The 17,179-nt window shown below is 34.4% G+C and overlaps 1 protein-coding gene across 1 annotated transcript in view; it reads right to left on the reverse strand.

Annotated features, from left to right (window-relative positions):
* Positions 1-17,179, reverse strand: part of LOC311211169 (adhesion G protein-coupled receptor A3-like) — a gene marked incomplete at both ends in the record, with an annotated part of 272,815 nt that overhangs the window by 49,966 nt on the left and 205,670 nt on the right. Inside the window, 2 exons of the mRNA XM_084289723.1 lie at positions 4,186-4,394; positions 5,336-5,543. Coding sequence (XP_084145849.1) covers positions 4,186-4,394; positions 5,336-5,543 — 417 coding nt within the window. The remainder of the gene's footprint in view (positions 1-4,185; positions 4,395-5,335; positions 5,544-17,179) is intronic.

Consider the following 17,179-nt stretch of genomic DNA (forward strand, 5'->3'; position numbering starts at 1 on the left):
AGGCTGTAGCGAGGTGGGGGTTGGCCTGTTCTCCCACGTGCCTGGTGACAGGACGAGGGGGAATGGGCTTAAGTTGAGCCAGGGGAGTTTTAGGTTAGATGTTAGGAAGAACTTCTTCACTGAAAGGGTTGTGAGGCACTGGAACAGGCTGCCCAGGGAAGTGGTGGAGTCACCATCCCTGGAAGTCTTCAAAAGACGTTTAGATGTAGAGCTTAGGGAAATGGTTTAGTGGGGACTGTTAGCGTTAGGTCAGAGGTTGGACTCGATGATCTTGAGGTCTCTTCCAACCTAGAAAATTCTGTGATTCTGTGATTCTGTGAAAATTTGCTCCATTTTTGTCAGCTTCGTCTCCTCAGCCGTAATTATCGCCAATAGCCATCCACTTTTCCAGTGAATGACTCCTTTCAGTTGCAATAAAAAACAACTCAACAAACAACAAAAGAACAAACAAAAAAGAAACACACCTATGTTATTTGGACGTAGTAGATATATGATGACAATAAAGGAAAGGAGTTGTTTTCAATTTTATGTTTGTTCAACCTATCTCCAAGATTAAAATAAAAAATGCTAACAATATTTATTAATCCATTTTATCTTAATTGAGAAGAAACATACATAGACTTAAGAATTTTGCTAGTGCTTATTTGTCAGATTTGAGAAAATTACTATTGACAAAGCAGTCTTGTCAGGGGAAAAGGATATGCTGTACACAATTACAGTAATATCCATCACTATTGAATTGCCATTCTGTTCTAAGAAAAATGAAGGGAAGAACAAAGGACAAAGTATGTCAAAACATATTTAGCAAATTTTGAAGTTCAATGTTACTGTTGGACATTTTTGTTATCTTCTGAAGAGTTTTTACTCACATGTACTTCGGCTACAGGGCACTAGATTGATTATAACATACATAAATTATCTTGAAAAATTAAAATATTGATATACAGCTCTGATCACAAAAGAGCACAAATACATAGTATTTATGCAACAAATATTTATAATTAGATATTTTAAATCTTCAATATTTAGTAAATTATATTTCTAAGCTTCAGAACATATCAATTCATAATGTTACTCTAAATCAGAAAATCAAATTGCAGAGGTTTATAGTTTGATACCTCAGAATGTTTTGGCCACCTCCCAAAAGAAACTAGAGTGAGACGGTCTCTCTTCCAACCTGCAGATACCAGAAGAAAAGACAAAGTAGGGGACTAGCCTAAACACACAGTATATGAAGGGAAAGGCAGGAATAAACCCAGGAGTTTTATTTCACAGTATTTACTCTCACCACTAGGTCATACCATTCAAAAGCTGATCACAAAAAAAGATAATGCTGTATTACGTCTGGAACTAGTGTTTCATTTCCATCCACTGGCCCAACTCAGAGCACTGTGAAAGTGTGAAAGCAATGTGAGGAAGGAGCTCATATATCCTTCTTTCCAACTCAAATGCCAAACTGTACTCTCTCTCATTGACATCACTTGAACAACTGTCATACAGAGAAATGAAATAGCTCTACATGAATCCTCTCACTTGAAGCATGCTCATGCTTATTAATTATCAATCATAGTTGATAAATCCTTGATTACCATCTTTCTAAAAAAGGACTCTACAAAACCTTTATTTTAACCCTTTTATGGTATCTAAGCAGAAGCAACTTTTATAACAGTTCAGTGAACTTTGTCTTTCTATTTAAAATGATGACGACCAAAAATGATGAATCAGAATATGTGCTGTACTAGCCATAAAATGGACAGCTAGATTAAATGAGTCTTCTATTTCATCTTGTTCCACAGAAGGATACATTATTCTGATAGCACTGTAAACCTTCAAGTTCACTGTTACTTTATTGCCGCTCTTCAATTTACACATATTGCTGCTCTTTAGTTTGCTGATATTACCCCAAAACATAATAATCAATTATGAATTTTTATAGCTTAATAGATCTGAGAATTAAGATTAAAAAAAAGTATCATGTTATTCTAGCAAACTTCGTCAGCTACATACTGTATACTACCTATTTTGAACTTGCTGTCCATTTGTTAGTATTTTAAAATGTATTAGACAGGTGGGTGTGAATTCAGAAGAAACATATAGACACTTTATATTGTTCATGCTATAAAATCATAGCTAAGCAGAACAATGAAATACATTTTCTGGTATGAGAACTCAACTGCCCAGAAAAGTGTAATCTATATCAAAGAGAACAAACTTTGACTTTATGCCACAAAATATAGATTAAAATACTTGAATGAAAATGGTTGAACAAAATGAAGTTACAGAAGTGTTCTAATAGCTGTTCAGAAAGCTGATGGAACACATACTTGTGTATATATATATATATATTATATATACAAATATATAAATGATTTAAAATCAGACATCTTTTTTCTTAAAAGTGACTGTGAAATACAAGGTAGGGAACAAATTATTCGCTACCGTTATCAATTGCAAAGAAAGACTGAGCCTCACATTCTATTTACTTGTCTTGCACAGATAAAAATGAAAGATGCACACAGGAAGAAAAGCAAACTTGAATTACCGTAACAAAATAACAAAAGTCAGAAGACCTAAAACAGAATTACATACCAGGTACAAAATCAGCATTAAAAGGTACCTCAGCTGTCTTTGCGGTTGCGGAAAACCCAAACTGCTACTTTTTATCTGATATAAATTTGCATTCGGCTTTATAAACTGAAAATTGTGACCCTTATGTCCGTATAGTTACACAAACACAGCAAAAACATGGAATTGGTTGCAGGCAATTAGTAGGCATTTAATAACTACTCAAAGTTTAAGAAGAAGAGGCTAAACCCAACCATTGAAGGAGGAGGAAGCCATTTTGGGTGTGGCACCTGCAAAGTCAACAGGTGCTTTCTTTAATAAATTTATAAAAGCATCCTGAAAGAAGAATTATGTTTCACTTTCAGGGTAACAAGTGGCTTGGGGAAAAAAGGGAACTCACAAGAGCTGTAGAAAATGAGGGATATTTAATGTCATGAAATCTTAGGAATAGCTCTTAAATTCTGAACAATTCTGGAATGGGTGAAAAAATGTTCAAGTAACTCTGAGAGTAATCAGTTCTTATGAAGTGGACGATAATATCTGCATTTAACTTGTGGGTGCCACAGCCTTGTGCTATGATTGGCTGCCATCTGGGCTCCATCTGACAGCAGCAGATTGGTATTCTCTGCACACGTCCTCGCAATTCCTGTCGCCTGTTTGCTGTCCCTTACACATATACACAATACAGTATTTACTCAACTATAAACATTTCTGTAATGTACACAAGCAGCATCCACAGCACAGTTATGCACCAGCATTTAGGATCAATTTGGTATTAATAATACATATCTGTTTAATCTTTTCTTACAACTGATTTATAATAAAATATTTCATGGTGCAAATATTTTTTCACCTCTATATGTTAGAAACCTTATCATTTTTGTATTTGCTTTCCTTATTTCCCTTTATTCCCACAAGCCATTATTACATGCATAATTTTTTTTTGCTTTCATTATGGTAACTTTCTGTTAAACAGGATAGTTAAATAACTGCAATGGGAACTGTGAGTGTGACTGAGAACAGACTCAAGCAGGCTGATGTCTTAGCACTGCACAGAAATATTTTTCTTCACGAGCAGCAATTTACCAAGAAGGCTATCAGAATCAGTATACAAACTAAAACTCCTCCAAGATCAACACAGACACCAGTCCCCTTACTTAAAAGAGCAGAAGATGTTATTCCTTTCCATTTATTAAATGATTCAACATTGCGGTATGCCTGCAACTAATTAGTATGATCAACACAGTGCAGGGCAGGAACAAAAGCAGTCCAGCCTCTGAGATGTGCTGATGTAAAAGCACACAGGAGTATACATTTTTAAACCCTGTCTCATAATTTATAACCATAACATACTAATCATTCCTTGATGGAACTTTCATTTGTAAGACTGAATTAAATGTCATTTCTGATTAGGCCTGTCTCTGGATATTAAAATTGACCAGCAGGTTTATTCACTTACTAGCAGTAACTTACTTTCTTTAAGGCTGTCTTATACTAAACATTATAGAAAACAGAAGGTCAGTTACTGACAAGTAAGAATGATACAAGCGCATGTAAAAAGAACATATAAGTACGGTGAAAGAGAGAGCAATAAGTATATTTGCTAAGTCATATACTTACCATTAGCACTGCAAAGTTATTGAAGTGTGTACTCTGAATGGTGGTAATATTGCCTGCAGAACTAATTATGTGGCACCCTTCTCCCCACCAGCCTCCATGTCCATCTAGAAGGTCAAAATCCCAGAAGGCTGCAATGGGGTCTATACCCCGTGCAAAGTGCCTCAACCCTATAGTAAGAGGGCTGGTGAGGTTTCCAAAACTGCACCCATCTGCAAAAGCAACAAACTGAATCAGAGAGATGGAGTGGAAAACCCTTTATTGATGAATGTTGTGTAAAGAGAGATACACTAAACTATGGAAAAAAATAAAATAAATGCAATAGACATATACTCTTAATAGTCAAAATCAAGGGTAATGTTCACATTCAGAAAAGTTTGCAATAGTTTAAATAAATCTGAATGAACATTTCTGTCTCATAATGTGTCCAAATGTTCTAATCAACCTTCACAAAGCTGTTTTTTTTTGGTCTAAGATTCTTCAGTTACAGCCAGTGTTACACTATTGCCCATGTAACTGCAAAAATGGCAGTTTCATCATATGATTAATAGCTGAGAAAATTCTGCACTTTGAAAGTCACATTTAAGCATTTCAAAAATGTTAATAAAACGAGAGCACTGCTCAGAATCAAATAAAATTATTAAAATTGCCTGGGTGAATAATTAATCAAAATAATGATTCAGTAGCATATAAGATATGTCACATTTAGACAAAAACATTTAACACCTGTTTTATGTCCATTATATCAGAAAGTATACTGGAGAGTAGTGATACATGCAACAGGGCACTGCTCCCTCCCTGACAGTCTTATTTTTCTCAATGTCTACGGTGTTAGCATTGCAATTTTCATTGTAAAGAAAAGAGTAAAACAAGGTTTTTTCCTATAGCTCTTTGTTTTAAGAAACAAACCTCCGTAACAACACAGTCAAAAAACATAGTAACCACAAATCTGCATTCTAGTCATACAGCAGTTGCATTTCTTTATTTGCAGAAGAGTTAGAATAAAATGATGCAAATAGGAATAAATTCAAACATTGCTGCTAAAGAAACAGACCATTCCCAGCCTCCCAGCATACGGTATACTCTATTCTCTACATAATCAAGTATACCTTAGCTTTCAGATTAAAGGAAATAATGCATAACAACTCCTCACCTATTTTAGCAAAAACAGCTGGTGTGGCAACCGTCCTACGTTTCCCATCATCTGCAAGATTTGATGAGTTTCCTGTGCTGGGAAAGAGTTTTCCATTCCGAAAGACAATAAACTGTAGCTTGCAAGTGGAGTTATCAACAGATTGCCAGGCTGAAGACTGAGAGAAGACAGACTGTGGCAAATGAACTGAAGCTACTGCTACAGCATTCTGTACAACGAGAAAAAAAAAGAAACATTTAAAATGCAAATCACAACAGGGTTGCTTTCATGATGTTTTAAACTCCTGTACAAGAAATGTATGCTGCTTTCCTTTTCCAACAGACTGGAAGCAACCAAAGAAGCACGAGCTGTAACCATGGGAATAGGATTGGTACAGTGCATATTAAAAGGGAAAACGTTTTGATTGAATGTGTGAGTCTATATGGTCAAGCTCCCTGCTGCAGAGGTGAGAATGGTTCTTACCGTGCCTGCTAGAGGGTCCATCAACACTGCAGATCTGATTTAAAGAGACAACCTCTACCAGGTTTTCTCCTTCACTTAAAACAGAATCAGACAACTAACATTGAAACATTTCTCTGAAGGGGTATTTGAAGAGTATTAAAATAATTTTATAAATAAAAATATTATTAAATAAGACAGTAAAGAACTGCAAATGTGCTATATAACACTTTTTATAAATATATTTTTCTTGCTTCATATATGGAAAATCAGTTAACTCCACGTTTTTAGCAATCCAGGATAAAAATATTACAAGCACTAACATAACAGAAAACAAGATAGCACTAAGAGAAAATGAATGAAGACTGTCAGATCACTACAATGGCTTTGCGTTGTGATTGTGTTATACACCCTTTTACAAGCAGATAATTCGCTTACAGCATATTTATAAAGCACACCAAACATTATGTTCAGAGGACTTCACCCATCAAGCATTTTTTTTCCTCTGACCAAATAGAAAGCTAATCATTAAAGGCTGAGATATTTACAAGAAAAAACAAATGATGAGCAATGGGAAAATAAACAGGGAGTCTGTCCTGAGCCTTGAAGTGAAAAGTGTATGTATTTAAAAACAAACAAACTACAAAATGTTCTAATTTGCATTTCCCCCAAGGGCAAAGTATAGCTTCTGTGCACATAATTTACATAGATTATCACACAGTTTACTCATAGTACATGTGCGCTACCTCTTTCAGAAGTAAAAACAATAATCTTCACAACCATGTAAACAAACGATGTTAATATATGTCCATATGCTAGGAGAAATACACATGAGAGATAAAAGGCACAACAGAGATCAGCAAACTAAAACATTAGAAGCACATAGTGACCTCACAGTAAATAGGGGGGAAAATCATGAGTAGTCTGTGATGTCACTGAGATGCTTATGTAAACAGATAAAAGGCTTGTATCATTTTTATTTTTTTTTTAATCACCAAGCATATTTCAGAAAAGTTTTGTGATTCTAACAACAGAAACTCAAAAAAATGCTTTTTTTAAAAAATATTTAATTTAGATGATGTCACTTAAATATATTCATAAAATTAATTATGTTAAAAATATTCAGGAAAAATACAGAAAATAGCAACAGCACATTTTTACATTAGATTTTAAAATAACTGTGAAGACTTTAATTGGAATTAACTGAGCTAAACATCAAGTACTTATCCTTAGATTGTTTCCACTGCCTAATTCACTGATTCTAAAGCTGTCATAATTGGCTTTGTCTCATGCTTCTGAAAAAGACATATTTCACTCTATGATATCCCAAAGTATCACTGTAAGCTGAATCTCTGATGATTCCATTTTAGCCATAAATTTGTTATTAATAAGTACGTACAGAAATTTTTAGTAGTGTCATTTGTCAAAATCCAAATCTCTCCTGACTTACCTGGAGATCTACAAAAGCGTAAGAGAAATTGTAGTGTGATTAAATTTATATAGGATTTTCATTATTATTCTATGCTGGAAAAAGCAACAACAATGACATATTAAATTACACTAATTACTTATTATGCACAAAAAGAGAAAGCTAGAAGCATCTGAATAAGCTTATGATAATGAAACCAACAGCTAAAGGCATTGGGATAAGCAACAATGTGCCATGACTTGACAAAAGCTGTCCTACAGAAGGCAGAGGAACACAACTGGTTTATAGCACTTTTGCTGAGGCAAAATTGTGTAATTCATTGAGGCTCTCAAATTTCTTCTCTATTTTGACTTACTGATACCGATGAGAAAAGCAGTGATACAGTGTGGTAAACAGAGCTTGACTTTGAGACCGGGGAGGGGAGAGCAGCGGATGCACACATCCAAAGCAGAGAGCTGGCTTGTTTGCAGCAACTGGACAGTTGCACAGTTGCGAATGATCAAGGTGATGGCTACCTCCTCACCTCCTTTACTTCCCAGTCTCTGCCCATACAGAGTCCCTTAACTACACAGTGTAAAGGAACCTGATCACAGAGACCCATAGACTAGCTTTAAATCCAAGGGGCAAAGACTAATGCAGTGAAGAAGAGCTGTGCACAGCCAACACATGGATTCAGCACAGACTGTATGCAGTCCTTGGACTGATGGAGCAAATGTCACACGTGCAGCAATGTAATATTTAACTAACCATGTGGCAAAAAAGACACATTTACAGAAAATTATTTCCTCTTCAAGATTCAGAAGAGGGTTTTTCCCTATTTCTCCAAACAGAAGGTACAAAAAACATGAATATCTGTAACATTAACTATTTAATAATCTTTGGAAAATAATGCCTACAGGCAATTTCTGGGATATGGTGTAATTTTGAACACTACCCTGTGTATACTACCCTGTGTATACCCCTGTGTATACCTGATATTTCAACCAATTTATTTTGAGTGCAGGCAGAGCAAAGGAACAAATTGTGACAATGTATAGGTAAAGTCAAAACTCAGTGCATACCAAATATTTAATTTATGTAGAAGTTCCTTAAAATTAAACATTAAAATCAAACTGTTTCCTACAGCAACATGCCTGCCAACAAACTCCTGTGCTAGGATATTCATGAAAAATGCACACACTGAGAATGCCCACACATTTGCAACGCTGTTTAAAAATATGAATATTTGTGAACAATTTTTACATGTAAGATATTTGAGAATCTTTATTTTAATAGCATTAGTCATATTCACAGGAAAAGAATATGAGCACTCAAGCAAACCCTATTATTGCAGATGAGAATGGATGGCGCTTGACTGGAGGCTCAGTCTTCAATTCTATGTGTTGTGATGAAAAATCAGTTCACCACTCTTGCCTCAATTTCCCCCTCATGTGGTGAAATAAAAATAATACTATTTCTTTTCCTCCAAAGCCTAGAGATGAAACACAATATGTGAACATATTATTACTAATACCAACAGTAACATTACATTTTGAGTGAATGACTGTGCTTTAGATGTTTCAAACTCCATATAAATAATCTCCTGTTTTAAAATTTTATTTGGACACCATATTGCCACATCACACAAGAATTGACATTCAATGGTGCACTAGAGGCAGTGTCTTGAGAAGCCACTCTACCTCTAAGGGAGAAACAGATCTAGAGAAAGAACCACCACCAAATGTACTGCATGGGATCTGCAGCTTTGCAATGACACAGGTCAGCACTGGCAACTTATATTTTCCCTGGAAAAGCTTACAGTATGTGTCAGCAATTTACCAGTTAGGATTTAGACATTCTGTGATCGTTTTCAAAACCGAATGTCAATAATCCCCTCATGACTCCATTTCACTTTTAGTCCTATTAACTGGATTGGACTGGCAATCATTAAAAAGCAAATTCTGAGCACTATAGATTTTTCTAAGGAACATTCTTCTGCTGGAAAATGACAGTGTTTTAAAATGAAAGCTAGCCACGGAGATCCATCCATTTCTACAAAAATATGTTAGAAATTATTCAAATTTCAAAACCTCCCATGTAATATCTGTCCAGATATTCCCAAATCTGCTGTGTGATCTGCACCAGGGAACAAGGGCAAAGCAGTAAACCAGTAAAGCAGTAAAATGTGTTTTCCAGGAGGCTGCCAGCTCTGAAAACTTGTAACCTGGGAAAATTTCCTAAAAGCTAAAGAAAAGGTTCTTTTGAACACTACAATTCATAATTGGAAAGTAAATTAGTAAAAATTTCTGAAGTTTCATTTCTTGTTTCCATTTCCATGCTAAGTTTGTTTATTTGTAGATTTTTTCAAACTAGCAGAAGAACAGAAACACAGATCCCGAAAGTTTAAAATTTGAATGGAAAACCTCATTCCAAAGAGAAAATGGTTCCCAGAATATTGAGAGCTACAGACTTCTGACATTTCTTGCAGCCCATGCATGCGTGACCCTTATTAAAAACATTTTAAAGGAAAAATTAAAGATTTAAAGTGAAGATTTTCCCCAGGCAATTTTATTCTGGTCTGCAGTTCATTCCTTATAATCAATGCTAGCATTTACAAGGAGTTTTTAAGCATTTAGGAAAGACAGCCCATCTCACCTTAGGTACCTTTGCAATACCTGCCAAGTATGCCCTGCTAGTTTCATGATCCTTTAAAAAGAGCTGCTCCCATTTGCTATATTGCTTCCTGATTATCTTGTTCAACTTGGCTAAAATTTAGCATGATTTGAGAGAACATACCTGTAATCAGACAGTTCTTAACAAGGGGGATACTTGGTAACACTGTGGAATGGTATAAATCAAATTATTTTCAGTTCTTCCTGCCTTGATACTAGAATGATTTTGAGTTCGAGCATGGTATTTATGTTTGAGATAAAATATATTTCATAGGAAAGCATTTAATTTTGATTGCTCAGAACAGCTGAAAGGTGTATTTTTTTCTAGTTGTCACTATCCTCGACTTTAAAAACTGTACTTTTACAAGAAATCAGAAAAAAATGTGGGGAAGGGGACAAAGAGTAAATGAAATCACCTGAACACCAAGCAGACAACTAGAAAAAGCAACTTCACTGTCTCCAGATTTTAAAGAAACTGATTATGTGTTTTACAGATTCAAATACAAGATGTCATAGATTATTAATGATCCAAGGGTGTTGCTAAAGTGTGCACAACCTATATAAAATTACATTAGCAGTAAAAATGTAGCAACTAAGCTCTACGGGTAATAACCTATATTACTAAATAAGTATTGACTGAGTTAACAGTGTGGTCGTCATCATAAAATCAAGTGAATACATTGTGTATATAAATACAATAGATGCTAGTTAGGCCCTCAAACAAGACAGTAGCTCCTCAGAAGCAAATGAAGAGATCGATTTAGAATTTATGTTAAAGGTTTAGTGGCTAACATAATAAAATAGTGTGAAAATGCTTTTTCATCTGTCTCTCCTGCTATTTAAATCATACTCCTTTGGAATTATTTCAGCACGTGAGATAAGAGATACAGAGAGGCATTTGTCCCAGCACTGTCAAGCTGTATGTATGTACTTCTCTCTTGCATGGAAAGCATCAAGAAAACAAAACAAAAATTTAGAATGTCTGGGAGAACGTCAAATAAGTGTTCTGTAAAAGGAAGGGAAACAGTGGCACTTTGAAGAAATATGGTTATATAAGACTCAATGGCAAAGCAATTTGACAGGTCCTGACAAAAAAAGATAGGATTGATGTTTGTTTTTTAAATAGGAGGCCACAAAACAAGGAGAGTGTAAGGAGATTCCCAGAAATATTAGTTTGTATACATTGTTCCAGATTTATTAGTTTACTTGTAGTCCATGAGGCTGCTGAATAACAAAAGTCTGGAAAGGCTCAGGAATGACTAGCAAGAAAAAAGAAAAACTGATACAGATTCCCAGACAGAAATGAAAAGATATCTCCAAAAACACGACATTAAATCACCTGGCTATAGGGATGAAATTGCTATTCATGTTAGGATTATTATGTAATAAAGTCATTATATTGTAATGCTGAAGCCCACATCCATCTTAATGGCTGGAAACCAAAGTATATACACCAAAATACCTTTGTTGTAGCCAGACATAAATGTCGTTTTAATGCATAGTGAAAACGTAACAATAAATATAGGCAATTATACGAAAAGGTACAAAACCATCTTAAAGTGTATTTAAAGGTATATCTAATAAGAATGGCTTTCTAGAATTCATGCTACATAAATGTTAGTTTCAGCAAGCAACATGGACATTTTAGAAAAGCAGGTAATATAAAATAATCTTTGAAAGCCTGATAATCACTAATCCCTCTTCTAATATATGTAAAAAATAAAAGCAGTCTCCAATTTAGGATTTTGTATTTCAAATTTTAAAACTTGGCAAACTCTGAAAATTTGTTAATAAAAGTTACCTGGATTAACAAGATCCAGCATGGAAAAGCAACTCAAAAGAGATATTGAATATAATCAGAAAGACTATGAAAAGAAAAATAAAAAACCCAAACCCATCGATCAACAAAAAAGTAGTTTTAAGTGTCAAGAAATGGATAAATACAGGGATAACTGCCAAAACATTTACATACAGTACTAAGTTCTTCAGATCTATATTTAAAAAATGGACAAGGAAAGAAATAGAGTTGCTATGTAGAGAGAAACAGGTAGAGATAAAACAAACTAGAAAAAAATCATTGAAGGTGTTGATGTTTGCATGGAGACAGTTAGGATCAATAAGAAAAACGTTATAAGAAAAATAATATAAGAATTACCACAAATGTTAAAGTAAAATTCAACATGGGCTGAATAATGTCATGCAAATCTATGATGCAACTGACACATGAAATCAGAGGACAACTATGTTTTTTTTTTGTTTGTTTGTTTTTAAGGATTATACCAAGTCAGTCATAGAGCACTGATGACTTCTCTGTAAAACGATCTACAGTTAATGTGAATAAAGTGTGGCATGTAATTAAAACAGTATAGACCTATGCATGATTGACTTTATTGCACAGTTTGCATCATTTACAGCTGCTGCTGCCACATCCCCATATTTGTCCGCTTCCATGTCAAGAGACAGGCTGCTTTTACAAGTCTGAAAGAGTTGTTTGGTAAATTGCATAAAAATGTGGTGTCCTTAAGGTATGCCTATATGGACGGCTGTGTCATTGTTTGTAACTTCCAGTGTGATGCACTGAAGTTGCTTATGCATTCATGCATAATTCCTCCAAAACATAGGTCAGCTCATTGCATCTAAGACTTCATTATTAATGCATCTGTAAAAATACACTCAGAATACATAATACTTTTTTTTTTTTTTTTTCTCCTGAGGAAGGTAAGATGTGTAGAATTCAAGCAAAAGCTGACTTTGTAATCTGATATTATGAGGGGAAAAGAGAAAGGGTAAAAAAAAAAAATCAAAGGAAAAACTAACACTAAGGGAGACAGGATAGGTTTACCACAGATAAATAACGCCAGACTCATGTAATAGTCCTTGATAACTTTTCTAGACAAGGACACACAGGTCACCTAATTTCTTTTGCCCTCAATAAAATACTGGATACTATATGGAAAGCTGAATTGAGACACTGAGAATTAGTGTCTAAGTCACTAGAAATAGGGTCAGGTGAATAAGAATCTAGCTAAAATTCATAATAAAATGAATTTGAAAGGAAACAGGCTGGAGTGAATGTACCAGAAGTTTTTATGAAAATTAGTTTGGGGACTTACAGTTTTCATCTGATGACCTTTAAACAAAGAAGAGGAACATCACCTAAGACAAGGCTCAAAATCATATGCTTTACATATTTATAATGAGAATTTCTGTTATAAACTGGTGAAACAAACCACTTTGAAAAACAGACAAGGACTTGAATGCACTGTTTTATCACATGGATGAATCTGAGCCACTGCAATTTAACAATAAAAAAAATACAAATATAGTCTGGAACATTTCAAACGAAGCATTTCCATTAGACAGGCAAATACTGTGATTTTCAAGAATAATTTGTTTTACAAATGCAGAGGAAGAGAGTTCTGCATTGTCAGCCTAGCAGAATGAAAGGAGAAAAGGCTGTGTCTGCTGCCTTTATAAACACCAGAGGAATAGCATCTAGAGAGGAAGAAGAGTCATGTGAGCATGAACACAAGGACAAGCAGGACGTTGGTCAAGAGCAAAAATTCTGATGTGAAGTATGAAAATACTTCCTAGCCTTTATTACAGAAAGGACATGATGGTCTCCAAGGAGAATGGACATGCACACACAAAAATTCACCTACTTTTGACAGAGCGTTTGAATATTTTATGATAGAATTACACAATACAGTTCTCAGGAAAAAGAAAGATTTTGTAAAACTATTCAGTCATGGCAGTGTCAAGTGACATACATCTGCAATAAAAGAACATTGAACATGGAAGTGATATCATTGAAAAAAAAAAAAAAAAAAAAGGAAAAATTCTGCACACACAACAGCTGCAGACAGTTGGCAAACTTGAAAATTAAGCCACATTTAATGCAGACAGCTATTTTAGAAATCTTAATATAAACATGTAAAAATAGAAAATTAAATACAGATCTGACTTGGAACATTAAAGAAATGAAGGCCTATACATTTTTCTATTACTTATCTTCCTACAAATTGTCCTTAAAATTGATGAGATCTTTAGCATTTAAGTAACAAGAGCTCAGTGTCCTATACTGTTTGATGGTCCAGCAGCAATATCTGACACAGATGACAGCTAACTACTGACACATGCTCAGATGAACATTCCTAGTATACAATTACCTAAAAATGGTATCACCCTAATCACTGCACTATTATTCTTTAATAAAAATTCCAGATTTAGTCTACCTGAGATGTTGAATATATCCCTAATTTCTGCTAGCTGTAGTGGTACCATTATCGGTTAACCTTGTGGCTTTGAATAAAAGACAAAATCCTTTGTTTACATTGTTGGATCTGCTAGCAATCTCCCATACAATCTCCCATCCATAGATAGAAACATCTTTGACTATAATATTGTGGTGACTGCAAAGAAAGCCTTCAAAGCAACCTGAGTGTAAATTAAAACAGATGATTCTACAAGAGGCGCAAAACCACAACAAATCTGCAGAAAGCCCCAAACATATTGCTCCAGTAGATACAATGTAAGAATCAGTATTAAAATCCACATTTTTCAGTTATTTACTACTGATAATTTAGTATATTTTTGTGTATTCCAAAATTCCATGTCAACAATTTTATTTTAAAATTTCCAAGTTTTACTTATTTTCACCTTTTCTAGAAATATACTTTTCTCCATATGTGACAATAAAAAAAAACCAAAAAAACAAACAGAAAATACAAAACACTGTAAAGCACAAAATTTGTCAACATTATATAAATTGGATTTTATATAACAAATACATCACAATTTTGTTATAATTTCTATTATTATTATTATTATTATTATCATTATCATTATCATTATTATTATTTAAAGGCAATTTTAAGAAACTATTTAGATTTTCAAACAGTGTTATAGGATTGCTTCAGTTCAGGGTTCCTTATTTCAAGTCAAGCCGAATCTGCGTTAGGTTTGCCATAATGCAGAAAGCTATGCTAGGGGATGCATAAAATTGGTCTTCTTGGGAATATGAATTCTTAAGGGTGGTTTATGAGTTTTCAGCTGGAATGTAAAGTTTTTTGGGAGGAGATGAGAGGTGAGGAAGGTGGAGATGCAGATCCTTGAAGTGTTGATTTCAGGCATATCCCAGAATTCACGCTGTATCTTCTCATTGTTTTCCTATGAACCTACAGAGGCTTGCTGCAGCTACATTTTTATAAAGGATGGCTTCTGGCAGTGCATTCTACAGGAAGATTTGCCCTCTTAGGAATTTGGCTCACTGGGCCCTTCAGGCATGTATGTGCTCCTAGAAATACTACATTTTCCTCCAAGCTGCCTGAGATGAATGAGTATTTTTCCTTTTTATTTAGGGGCTCAGTTCATCTTCAGGCATAAAATATGTGAGATCTTTCTAGAGAGATTAGATTAGCATATTAGGTTGTTGTTTTGTTTGTTTTGTTTTGTTTTTTAAATTATACTAATGAGTGACTCTGATTGTTACAGGTGCCTTCAGAGGGGATGGGCATATGTAAATTGTTAAAATTTTAAAATATGAAGTCAAAATAAATCTGGTGAGCTAAATGGAACATTCAGCTGCATAATGACCTTGGATCTTAGAAAGTACATCATAATCATACAGAATACCTAACTAACCAAATACCTTTTGCAGTTTACTGACTACTGAGTTTAAAAGCCAGTAGATATTACTGTTTTTGAATAAAAATGAATTCTAGCTTCAGTATACCAGCATGTTTTTTTTTTTTTTTTTTTTTTTTTTTTCCCACATGCCCATTTTTAATTTCTCTTTTGAACTAGGTGAATTATGTTAATGTAGGCCTTGTAACAGTTTTACTTTCTGTGTGGTCCATAGCTTAGTGATTAGCATACTAAAGAAACTATTAGAAATGGGAATAGATAACTTAATATTTCCCAGCACCCAAAGTATTCATAAAGATTTTTCTGAAGTTTGAGAAACATGATTAGATTAAAATAAGAAGAGATATTAGGTGAATATTATATGCATCAAAAGACACTGTAGTAAACAAAATTCATATACATTTTAGTACAGTGCAATGCATACAATTATGGATTTTATGATTTTTCCAAAGTCTTAGATAATTTGGATATATCCATTCATTGAATATGAGTACACACAGATGCAGCTAGTAGGTAATAGGGTAGTTCAAAATGACCGGATATTGCAACTACTTAAGTATACTACATGATAGGATTTCTAATTTCACTGATATGGTATTCACACTTAGTTAAGCCAGATAAATATAAGGTAAAATAACTTGGAATGTAATAAAAAACATTAATTCTGAATTTTTCAAAACACTATTTTGATTTAATTTTCCTGAGGCAAAGTGAGTTGCTATATTGCATGTAATTTGCAGAAGTCCAAGTATTAAGTGTTCTTCTGGTGCTGACTTTTTATAAAGGTGACTGCAATAAGATGCTGACACTGTAGCTTGATGACTACTGAAACATTGACTCTGATAACAGAGGAAATCTGAAACTGCTGAAAATTTTAGCAGTTTTAGCAATTAGAGACTTCAAGGAATAAGTGAATTTAAAAGTTCCATAACCATGCAACAATTCAGTATTCTGCAGATTTTTGAATGGTTTAGGTATTATCCTCAGGAATTATCTCTATTGGCTATAGCCATTAAACAGCGAAGACCTAGCAAAGCTCCTGCAAACTATAATATAGGTAAGACATGTTTCTAGAGAATAATGTCGGTCCCCTACACTCCCTTGCTTTGCTGTATAGAGACCACTAAGCAATGAAAAAGAGGTAAAGTTGTCTTTGCTTTAGCCTATGCACACTCACACTTTCCTTCAGTCTATTACAAAATACAATTTTGCTATCCTCACAACTGTCAAGAAAATATGCCTCCTCAAGAGGAGCAAATATAATTTCTTCCCTACCCCTACTCAGTTTTCCACTTTAAAAAATCTATATATTATAGTCTCCAGTTTGCCACAACAGTAATCTGTCTCCTTGATTTCAGCCACTGAGATGATTTACTACCTTCCACAATACAGAAGTGCAAAACGGTGAGTGTAGTCACACTGCTAAGAGAAAGGTTCTGAGTCACAAAAGTGACTTCACATTTGGATGAAAGTACCCAAGGCCTCCAGACCATTGAGTTGCATGGTGGTAAAGTGGATGAACATCAATGACATTTTAGACAATTATAGTTGTTAAATATGAAGGGCAGATACTCCACACGTGCTAATGCCAGTACTTGTTAGTAGTCGCTGCTCTCCAAAACTCTCATACAAAATCACAAACCCTGTGTCTTAAGTCTCACATGGATCTTTGGGATTCAG

The sequence above is a fragment of the Netta rufina genome (genome assembly GCF_964035555.1).
Source record: "Netta rufina genome assembly, chromosome: 7".
NCBI classification, from domain to species: domain Eukaryota; kingdom Metazoa; phylum Chordata; class Aves; order Anseriformes; family Anatidae; genus Netta; species Netta rufina.